The 10,940-nt window shown below is 34.2% G+C and overlaps 2 protein-coding genes across 6 annotated transcripts in view; both read right to left on the bottom strand.

Annotated features, from left to right (window-relative positions):
• Positions 1 to 349: 349 nt before the first annotated feature.
• LOC107740677 (interferon a3-like) lies at positions 350 to 3,029 on the bottom strand. Its single transcript, XM_016553185.1, has 5 exons — positions 2,613 to 3,029; positions 1,941 to 2,012; positions 1,606 to 1,761; positions 1,217 to 1,309; positions 350 to 975 (listed from the first exon to the last, which is right to left on the bottom strand). Exons 1-5 carry the CDS (start codon positions 2,742 to 2,744, stop codon positions 865 to 867), a joined length of 564 nt encoding a protein of 187 aa, XP_016408671.1. The 5' UTR covers positions 2,745 to 3,029; the 3' UTR covers positions 350 to 864.
• A 1,945-nt stretch (positions 3,030 to 4,974) lies between these two features.
• Positions 4,975 to 10,940, bottom strand: part of LOC107740642 (uncharacterized) — an 18,923-nt gene continuing 12,957 nt past the window's right edge. For 2 of the 5 annotated variants that reach the window (XM_016553134.1, XM_016553133.1), the window contains 5 exons: positions 10,211 to 10,358; positions 6,116 to 6,184; positions 5,733 to 5,876; positions 5,562 to 5,636; positions 4,975 to 5,453 (listed from right to left, as the gene is read on the bottom strand). In XM_016553134.1, the coding sequence (XP_016408620.1) occupies positions 5,358 to 5,453; positions 5,562 to 5,636; positions 5,733 to 5,876; positions 6,116 to 6,184; positions 10,211 to 10,358 (532 nt within the window). In that variant the 3' untranslated portion in view covers positions 4,975 to 5,357. Of the gene's footprint in view, positions 5,454 to 5,561; positions 5,637 to 5,732; positions 5,877 to 6,115; positions 6,185 to 6,662; positions 6,725 to 10,210; positions 10,359 to 10,940 lie in introns of all 5 variants that reach the window. The other 3 variants (XR_001640103.1, XR_001640102.1, XM_016553135.1) reach the window with 3 other exon arrangements.

Here is a 10,940-nt window from a genome sequence, read left to right as displayed (position 1 = left end):
CTACAGTAGTAAGTACATGTAGTTAATTTATATTACTCGAGTCGGCAAATGTGTAATTACACTGTAACAAAGACACATTAAAATAAAGTGTAACCAAAAGAAAAAAAAAAAAGAAAAACTTCTTTACATTTCACAATCTCTGAAAAACCATAGACGAAGTAAGACAAGTACAAAGAATTGTAAACTGTATTGGTGTGTGGAAGTTTAATGTATTTAGTAAGCAATGGTAAACACCTCAAGCAGTTTCAATAAAGCATTTTTATTTGAAAGTACAAAACATTTTATGACAATTAGAGCAAATAAATAACTATAAATAATATTAAATATGAAAACAATAAATATACTGGGATATAAAAATTGTGCACAAAGATATATAAATAGATTTCAATATACTTTAAACAATTATGAAACATACCGAACATGCATGTGCAACACAACATGGCTGACTGACAATTAATACATATGATCTGAAATGCATAGCATGTTTTTTCATTTAGTTAGCAAAATATCTGAGTATAGTTTAGGCAAAGAGGCTTATTCTCACCTAAACCAAATAGAAAAGTTTTCACAGGTTTTTGTAAGAAACATCATTAGCTTGTTTGATCTGATAACTTCAAGTTTTCATAGGAAACACATAAGGTAAACTCTGTATTAAAGCACTACCCGTTGGTCAATATAAAGCGACTAGGCTACATTCATTGCAAATAAATACAAACATGCGAATACACAAATACATTTATAACATTCTTTTTTTTCAGTTTTTGTTTGTAAGGCAGTTTTTGTAACTTTTTTTTGTTTGTTCTATGGAATGTGTCACAAGTCAGACATTTTTTCTGTCATTAGGACTTTTTCTGTCATTGTCTCTTAAACTCTTAGCAGAAACTTTTTTTTAGCGTTCTCTGCGATGATGTCCATCCTCTGAAGGTGGGTTCTCACAGCTCTCCAGATCTGCCCCCATGCGTGAGCACTATATTTCTTAAAACACAAAAGGAACATCTTTAGTTATGTATCACTGACTTTGCATATTATATGCAAGAAAATAATTCCTTTTACTCTTTACAAAGTAACAGTAACATCGCAGACGTGCAAATACAATAAGCCTCTTAAGGCACAAAGAAAAATAAAGCTGATTACAGAAATCAGTCAACACATTTAAGGGTATAAAAACACAAACAATGTAACAAGCTGTGATATCATTTTATGCAATCAAACTTACTTCTTTCTTTAAAATCTTCTTTAAAGTCCTGAAGTGCCTTTTTATCCTTATCTCGTAAGACTCCTTTTGCGACGGCTTTTGGTATTGGGCCACCTGATAAAATGTAAACAAAATATAAACAATGACAAAATAACATGAATGACAAAATAACAAAACGTAATTTTTACATTTCATATAACACATTTATTCAATTAAGTTAATGATTAATAATGATTAATGTCATAACAGTTTTGAGGTTAAACGATTGAGTGGAATCATTCAATCTAAATTCATGGTCTATTACTATTAAGACAATCCCTTTGATGATAATATAGGATTATATGTAATTCATAGAATGGAATTCTGATATCAGTTTCTCCTAAGCACAAATACTTTCAGACAAGACTTACGCATTCTTTAAGCTCAGATGACTGCCTGTGCAGGTCTTTTAGGAAATATTCCACTGTCTTTGGGTTCCATTGCACTGAATTCATGTGCTCTGAGGCATCCGTGAGACTGATGATATGATCTAAGGTCGAGACAAGAAACTTCACCTGGTCCTCCACCTGTAAGGAGATATAATGCTATGTTTAGGTAACTGGTCCCACACAAAGACTGTTGTGATGTATACAAGTTATAAGATTTTCACATAATGAAATTCTGATCTCATTTTCCCTATTTATTTTGATAGCATAAGTTTTATTCATGGAATGAAATGTTTGTTCACAGAGAAACGTTTACAAACCTCAGCTTTGTCTATCAAGTTGTACAGGGGCCCCGGAAAATGCACCTTGATATTCTCAGGATATGGTCCACCCTATAAAACAGAGTAATTTGTAATATGTTCCTTATGCTGCATATTTAGCTGTTCATTCATCTGCACAAAAACTTTCTTAAGACTTTTTTTAAAAAATGTTAATAACATCAATGTACAAAAAATGAAAACTTTAATTGACTTAAATAATTTTAATAAAATTGATTGATGACATTGATTAGTTCACTGCACTTTGTCAATCAACCACGTTGAATGAATTACTAATGAAGAAAACTCTGACAATTAATGTGAAAATAATGGATAGAAGCAAGGATGTTGTAACATAATGATGGACACTTTTACAGTTTTTTTTTAAGGCTGAAAGAATCAGACTAAACGTGACAACATCCCTCAATAAGTAAAACACGTTTATTGCTGTATTCCAAATAGTCGTGAATCATTCTGTAAGGTTGAAGTAACAACTAGACATTACAAAAACAATAAATCTGTTGCATAGCCTAAATAGCCTATCTACTCGAGTGTCTTAATAAGGACCTTGCAGAAAATGGCTGTGGTTGTATTGCTCAGCAGTCTAATGTCTTCTGATGAACATTTACAAAAAAACAAAAAAATCATGAAGCTTTAAAAGTGCAGGCTACTTACCATTTCCCTAAGCAGTTTCAGAGAATCGGCGCTCACCGTCCCATATCGGCCGAGCCATCTGCAAGCGGAGCACTGACTCTGCAGAGTTAAGAATATCACAAAAATATACGTCCACATTTGAGTTTGTTTCATCTTTGTATATGTGCAGTAGCTTTCTACTGTGTCGCTCGAGAGAATGTTGCAGGGACATGGTGAAGTGTACTGGATTTTATTCAGGAGTATGGAAAGGGAAAACGCAGTAGACTATGCAGGTCGGTACTATCCGGCTTACTTTCACTTTCTAGTTGTATTCAGGCGAAAGCCCATAGACTACAGAACAAAATATCTCATCTGGTCCGCTATTAATAATAAAAATACTTTTAAAAGCAATATATTTTGTACTTAGAAAAGAAGTGAAAATAATTCATAGGTTAGTTATAGTTTACTCTTTAATCGTCTTTAGTTGAGCCTAGCCTAGGCCTACTATAGACACCAGCGCAAAACGCACACAAAATTACGTTTAATACACAAATTAATGTTACAAGCAACTTCAATATAAATTAAAGCAATCCCACGGCTCAAAATAATTACCCGATTCCAAAGTATTTCAAGGTCGCCGGCGTTTCCAAACGAGAAGGGGTTTATACCTGCGGGTTGCGTACAGAAGAACACTTTCTGTTTGAGACGTAATATGCCTTCACGCTTTGTTTACGCAACGTGCTGACGCAACCTCGTACAATCGCTGTCACTGGAGTTCACCGCACTTTCTCTTGGTGCAGTGAAATGCAATTTCTCATCATTTGTCACTACACACGAAAAATGACCTGGCATTGACCATCAGTTTATCAAAATAATATTTACTTCCAGCATATCCTTTTACATATATTTTTGGTTAGGCGGCTACACTTTTTTTTAAGGTGTTCATGTTACAGTGTAGTTATACATTTAGGCCTAAGTACTGAGTAATATTAATTAACTACATGTACTTACTATATGGTCAAGGTTAGGATTAGGGTTTGGTGTAGGGTTACTTGCATGCACATGTATAATTTATTGTTATTATAATAAGTACATGTGACGCAACAAGGACACCTTAAAATAGTGTTACCATATTTTTTGTTACAAAATAATTGTCATTATTATTATTAATTATTGTTGTTGTTGTTGTGGTTAAAATATTTTGTAGCATTTTCTTAGAAAATAATATATTATTAAAAATTAATCCAGGTTATGCTATTTATAGCTATATCAGTGTTTTGGAACAGGGGGCAGCCTAGCCAATTTCGAGCTTGTGAAAATAGATAGATAGATAGATAGATAGATAGATAGATATCCTGTGTTTTGGAAACAGCTGGTCAACCAACTAATGACCAGCTTGCATCTAAATGGCACTGACGAAATGGTAAGACAATTACAAGAAAAATAGAAAATAAATAAATAACAATTGATAAAACAATCAGTTGTTAGGCGTGCAAATTTTATCAAACAAATAAAGCTAAACGTGTCTATTACTTTAAAACGAGACTTCTTGCACTCAGATAAATAAAATCTAACTTGGATCTTCAGGTTCAGTGTATTTCTGTTTTTTTTGTTTGTTTTAAATACATATTCGGGCCACTGTGGTTTTCTCTGGTTCGTTAATCAATTAATGATAACCTTAAAGCACTTTTAAGATGTTGCACCTATTTGCCTGTAGATGGCAAGATTAGCCAATGCTCCAGTTTATATAAAGCTTTTATAAAGAGCCGCATGAAATGAAGCAGATTAAAAGAGGTTTAATGTTTTGATCGCAGTTTGAGACACGGAGCAAAAATAACAGCGAAGAAAGTCCTTACAGCAGACATTTTGTTGACGGTATTAGGTATATTAAAAATGAAGGAATTATAGAAAGTTAGGGAGAAAACCTTTGCGTGAGAGTGGGCTCCGGGTTTCATTGTTCACTCATCGATACCCGTGTTTGATGTCTTTCGACCACAGCTGTCGCCTTGACCTTTTCTGTCGAATATTGTATGAGGTCAGAGCCCAAAGTAATGTAAACAATATTTGAGCAACAATAATAAATAATAAATTACTTTTTTTTAGTCTTCTTATTAGGCTACTTTTTTAATCAGCCTAATTGTTTTGTGCACTGCTTAAATTATTGTTGGGAAGCAAATATATATATATATATATATATGTGTATGTGTGTGTGTGTGTGTGTGTTAAATAAACGTTTTTTTCCCTCAAGATGACTAAGTTTTCAAGTTCATATTTTTTTCTCCCATTATAATGTCTATACCGAAATCTTTCAAAATATATAGGCCAAACTTATAAAAAAAATAAACCCACCCTGAAAAACATTTTACATATTTAAATATTTTATTTTTTGTCAACACTGGTCAAGTGACAAATTCACATGTGTCCACACATTTGTTAGAAAGACATTTAGACATCCATTACAATCAACATGTAAACGAAACATTCCTTCATATTAATAATAGCACATTCCCGGATAAACAGTGGTTTGTATAATAAAGGACAATAAAAGTTCGCATATTGTAAACATTTTAGTGTAGTCTAAATTGGTTATTCTCTAATCAATGTGTTTATAAATAGCATAAGCCCAGAGCCGTTAATAAAGCGGCATATTAACATTCATTCATCTGGAAATTCACTGATTCATTTTACCATATCGACTTCAATGGAAAATGAAAATTGCAAAATAAAAACTATAAAATTAGCGTATTAATAAATAACGGGCAACATTAATTTACGACAAGCGCTGTATTAAACGTGTCTTCTAGGTCTTGTCATTTTTCTGAAGTGGTCCATGAGGACCAGAATGTCCTGGCGCACAGTTTCCCACGCGCAGCAGCTAAAATTCTGTCGGAAAGAAAAGTCACACAGTTATTCAATGTAGATTTGAATTATGAAGGTATGAACACATTCTAAACTTTTTTCTTTTTTTGGTATCGTTTGCCGAGTTTTCACCTGCTGTGTGAGAAACTGATCGAGCTTCTTGAAGTTCTCCACCAACGTCTCAAGTGCAGAGCTCATCACCGGGACCTAGATAAACGATAACGATTAACGTCTAATAACGATTAACGTCCAAAATTGTAAATAATGAAAGTGAATGTTGACTCAGCCCAACTGCTGACTTACGAAATGTGATTTAGCTTGTCGGTTGAGGTGTTCCATTAGATCTTGGAATGCATTGTTTTTCCAGTGGCAGTGGGTCCTGTTCTTCTTGAAGAGCTCAAAGATAGAGTTATATGATATCTTCAGTGCCTGAGATATTTCTTGTTTCTGTCCAAGTGAAAAAAAAAAGATCAAACATCCACTGCCAAAAAAACCCAAAACGGTATAACACCAACTGTGCTAAATATTTCCGGAGATCAACCTCACTGCAGAGTGACAGAATGACACGCCTGAACTAATCAAGTTATTTGAAATCACTTGAAAGCAAGCATTTAGATTTGAGTGAGGCTGCAACTAAAAAAGAATGCAACATTTCTGTGTCCTGTATTTTTTATATTGTTGCCTACCTTTTTGGGAAGACTCGTGAACCGATCAGACATCGCTTTTTCCACTTCATCCGGACATGCTTTATGACCCTTTGAGAGAGAGAGAAAAAAATGTTGACGTTTTTTCGCCATTAAATACATAGAGGCTATTACGTATTGCGGCCACGCTGTTGTCAATATTAAACCATTAAGGTTTAATGAACAATATCAAGGTAACACTTACAATTCTAGGCACTACCATTATGAGTAGGCCTATATATTAATCTTAATATTTATACTAATACATTAATATTTTAACATTCAAGTTGTTGTATGAATTAACATTAATAAAATTAACAATGAACAGCAATATATTTCTAATTTAAAATTAACCTAGATTAATTATGTAAAATTGTTTGCCAATTCGTGATACCTTGTGTTAATCCAGCAATTTTCCTCTAATAAATCTAGGCTATAGTAAATATTTATTAATAGATTAATGTTCCATAGCACACTGTTGTAGAGTGCTTAACACATTTTTAAATAACAGACAGACAGTTTAGATTAGATTAGTTTAGATTAGTCTCACCAGTGCATGCAGAAGTCTAATTGTTTGAAAAAGTTCTCTTCTCTCCTCCTGGATAAAGGATTCTGCAAATAGGGACGGACACATGACAATCCACAAAAAATACAAAAAAGTTCTCATTGTGGTTTTGTATTGACAGCTACAGTGCAGAGCTACTATTCAAACGATATGACTACTAGGATATGGATACTATTTTATGGCAAAGGCTCTGGCTATATAATGTTCTCCAAAGAAAGAAATTACCCTACTGAATTTGCATACCCTTCAGCAGGTGACAGCGCGGGAAGCCCAGCGGTATTACAATTGGAAGTTTCAGAAGGAGAAAATGAAAGAATCACGTGCTTCTGTTTGTCCTGGTGGGCGTTCTTTTACTCACATTGAAAACGCAATGAGATGGATAGGATGGCACTAGCGCAGATTACTCATCTTGAAAACACAGTGAATGAGAGTCAAACTGGGATTACATTTTCACTATGTAGACGCAATGACATCATAAGAAGCGAGATGTCAATACTTACGAGACAAATTAATATTATTAATTATTAATTTTTATAACCTATAATTTACGTTATCAAGACGTTATCTGTAGCCTATCTTTTGTTCTGTCTTTCTGTTTGCGTTATAGCCTATAGCCTACGCAAAAATGAATTTTAAAGCACGATTTAAAAACAGCTGTATGTGTTTTTGTTTAGAATGATATCATCAAACCGTTTGTGCAAGGTGATGACACAACTGGAGCGGGTGGTAATTCCTCATTGTTACAGGGCACTGTTTACATACAAAGCATTTCACTTTCAGTTTCCACAATGACCAGTATACGCTCTCCCGAAGAATTCCTTTAGCATTTCCACACGAGCCGCGTATTATGACGCAATTACTACCGAAAATTATATATAGGCCTAGCCTACATTTGTTAAATAAATAAATAAATAGATAAATAGTAGCTACAGGCTAAAGGCGAGAAGAAATATTGTCTACATAAAAAAATAATAAATAAAATACCAGTGAAAAAGGAAAATGTAAGCAAACTGTTTTTCAGTTCAAAGGAAAATTAATTAATTACTTGTATCTTTCGTTGTCCTGTCTGGAAATTCATTCCAAAATCCCAATCAAAGATTCGTATGCTACATTTAGAAAAAAACTAAAAAAGTACCATTCATCTTGAAGGGCCAAATCATTGTTGCTCTTTCTAATAATGTTCAAAATACATAATAATAAATAATGTATGAAGAAATGTTGGCCTCAATATGACAAGCTATTAAATGGTGTTATATGGCAACATTGAAACTAATAATGAATTACAAATGAAAATGTTCTAATATTTAATGTAACGCCGAGTGTCTTTACAGAATCTAAAAGATGATAATTAATTTTATGATACTTTAAATACCACTATTGTGATAAAACCAAAGGTAACCCATGGAATGTAGGCAACTGTTTTTCTTTAACACAGACCTAGATGCGACACCCAATAACACTATATACAATACACTCTGAAAACATACAAAACATACAGCTTGTTTTAATTACGTCCTGATTCTCCGACAGCACTATTTCAGCATTTATGTATCATATCTAAAATCATTACCTTTTATTACCCCCGCGTTATTGCAAAGCTCAGTCGGTAGGTGGCAGCGTAAAATCGCGGTCTTGATTAAACAACTGTCAGATTATTGCCTTTACATTTTACATACAAGGTTTGTGCTCACGAGAAACCGTGTTTTATTTAGGTAGTTACATAACACCTATCTACACCTAGGCTATTTCTCTTTTGCATAGTTAACTGTCCTGTAACACTGTATAGCTTGATATAAATTGACAAATGTTACCCTGGACCACAAAACCAGTCTTAAATTGCTGGGGTATATTTGTAGCAATAGCCAAAAATACATTGTATGGGTCAAAATTATCGATTTTTCTTTTATGCCAAAAAATCATTCGGATATTAAGTAAAGATCATGTTCCATGAAGATATTTTGTAAATTTCCTATACGGTAAATATATCAATTGATTAGTAATATGCATTGCTAAGAACTTAATTTGGACAACTTTAAAGGCGATTTTCTCAATATTTGGATTTTTTTTTTGCACCCTCAGATTCCAGATTTTCAAATAGTTGTATCTCGGCCATGTTCTAACAAACCATACATCAATGGAAAGCTTATTTATTCAGCTTTCCGATTATGTATAAATCTCAATTTCGAAAAACTGACACTTAAGACTTGTTTTGTGGTTCAGGGTCACAAATAAGAAACAAGTTTAGCGTAAAGGTTGATCTCGTGCACCGTTTGCTTGGTCTAGTTTGTGCAATAGACTGAGGGGCAAAAGGTAGCCATACTTCAGCCTGAAAAATGTTGTTTTGCTAGATTACAAAATCAGTCTGCATTCAATCTGCCATTCTACCTCAAGTGAACAAAAAATGGTATTCATAGATACAGATTACGGAGACATGTTCACAGGGGCGACGCTAGCAATTTCGGGCCCTATGAAAGAATATGAGGTTGGGCCCCCTACCGCACCAAACATACACTATATTGCCCAAAGTATTGGGACCGCCCCTTCTAATGAACAGGTTTGACTACTTTAGTAATTTCCACGAGTACAAATCTTAATGTTTAAATGATATTCTAGGGAATTGTGTACTTCTAATTTTATAGCAACAGTTTCAACAGGACCCTCTTATATTCTAACACAACAATGCCTCTGTGTATAAGGCAAGGTAAAAAAAATAAATAATAATAATTCAGTCAGTGTGGAAGATCTTGACTGGTCTTGAGTCAAAAACTCATCACTAAACACCAATGACTTGTACAAACATATGGACAAAAGTATTGGGACACCCCCTTCTTTAGAACAGAAAAAGGCACTTCCAAAACTGTGGCAACAAAGATGGAAACATAATTAATGTATTTAAAAATTGTATTTCTAGTTTTGGAAGTGTCTAAAGCCTTATACACAGAGGCATTGTCGTGTTAGAATAGAAAAGGGTCCCGTTCAAACTATTGGTATAAAATTAGTAGCACACAATTCCCTGAATATCATTATATGCTTAAACATTCAGATTTGTACTCATGGAAATTACTAAAGTAGTCAAACCTGTTCATTAGAAGTCAGTTATATTAATAGAAATGCTTCACTGGGGCAAACAAAAAAATACTAAAATAATAAATAGATACCCCATAGCAGCACTCATCTGATCTCACTCAGTGACTCTAGGCTAAGTAGGACGGGACGAAACCATGCAGTGAATGGGGGGAGATAAGTTTGCCGGAAATGCAGAAATAAGCCGTAAATGTATTTTATTTGTAACTCTTTGGTAGGTACATTACATTACTACTACTGTTACTACTAATAAAACAGATCTCTGGGGACCCCAAAAGTGCGTGGGCCCTTAGAATTGTCCAACCCCCCCTTAGCGACGCCCCTGCATGTTCAAGAGTTCAGCAGAGTTGCACACCACCTACAGTACCTTTGTGATGTGCCTGTATGTCTCAGTCATAACATATGCACAGTCCAAAACTCATACATTGACATACTCGCAACCACGCTACCTGCCCTCTACTCCAGAGTGTGATTGGGGCAAGGACATGTGGATCCTCCGCAGGAAATGAGATAGTTTGAGAAGAGGAAACTTTACGTGGCTGGCTTACTGAACAGGAAAGAGGGGGTTTCCTTCCAGAGGATGAGGAAGAGGGAGGACTGCAGGGAGACAGAAAGACAGACATGTGAATGTTTGTAGGCCTCGACGGGGACAGTGTCAAATATATCACTGAGCACTTTCCAATAAAATTATGGTTTTCTAGCTGTTTTGTAAATGTTTTTTTTTTTAAATATGGTTATTCGTAATTGTAATAATAGTGTATAATAATCGGTTTTGGTTGCATAATAAGTAATGGCCTACATTTTATAATAATAAATTTTGATAGAGAACATTATTTTAGTTTAAATTGTTGTATCAGTTTTGAATAGAAAAACAATTACTGCTTTCCCACGTGACACAAATGATGTCTCACAGTTATTTCCGAGGAATAGAACATTTACCAACTATTTGACAGACGTTACTAAATCAAACCTGTCTTAGAGACAAAGTGACTGCCTTAACCCTTAAGCTCTGTAAAAATGTGTCAGAAGAGAGGCCCAGTCGGTAACGATCTGTCTGCAAATCATTTTGCTCATTTAGGTTAGAACATTTAGAAAAGTTGTGCAAACAGGACCTTAAGTATTACGTACTAGCAAATTTATAAAATGAAATCCATTTAGAAAAGTGTTGCGCAAGCAGTA

Source organism: Sinocyclocheilus rhinocerous, unplaced genomic scaffold (genome assembly GCF_001515625.1).
Source record: "Sinocyclocheilus rhinocerous isolate Xijiao unplaced genomic scaffold, SAMN03320098_v1.1 scaffold705, whole genome shotgun sequence".
Classification (NCBI taxonomy): domain Eukaryota; kingdom Metazoa; phylum Chordata; class Actinopteri; order Cypriniformes; family Cyprinidae; genus Sinocyclocheilus; species Sinocyclocheilus rhinocerous.
The sequence above is the reverse complement of the archived record's forward strand: the minus strand, read 5'-3'. Positions and strand labels throughout refer to the sequence as shown.

What these genes read in the sequence shown, in the direction of transcription:
- LOC107740677 (XM_016553185.1), bottom strand. Translation starts at nt 2,744, where the DNA reads ATGAAACAAACTCAAATGTGGACGTATATTTTTGTGATATTCTTAACT. An exon ending in TGAAACTGCTTAGGGAAATG is followed by an intron (nt 2,013 to 2,612) that starts GTAAGTAGCCTG and finishes TCTGTTTTATAG; the next exon opens with GGTGGACCATATCCTGAGAA. An exon ending in AGAAGATTTTAAAGAAAGAA is followed by an intron (nt 976 to 1,216) that starts GTAAGTTTGATT and finishes TTGTGTTTTAAG; the next exon opens with AAATATAGTGCTCACGCATG.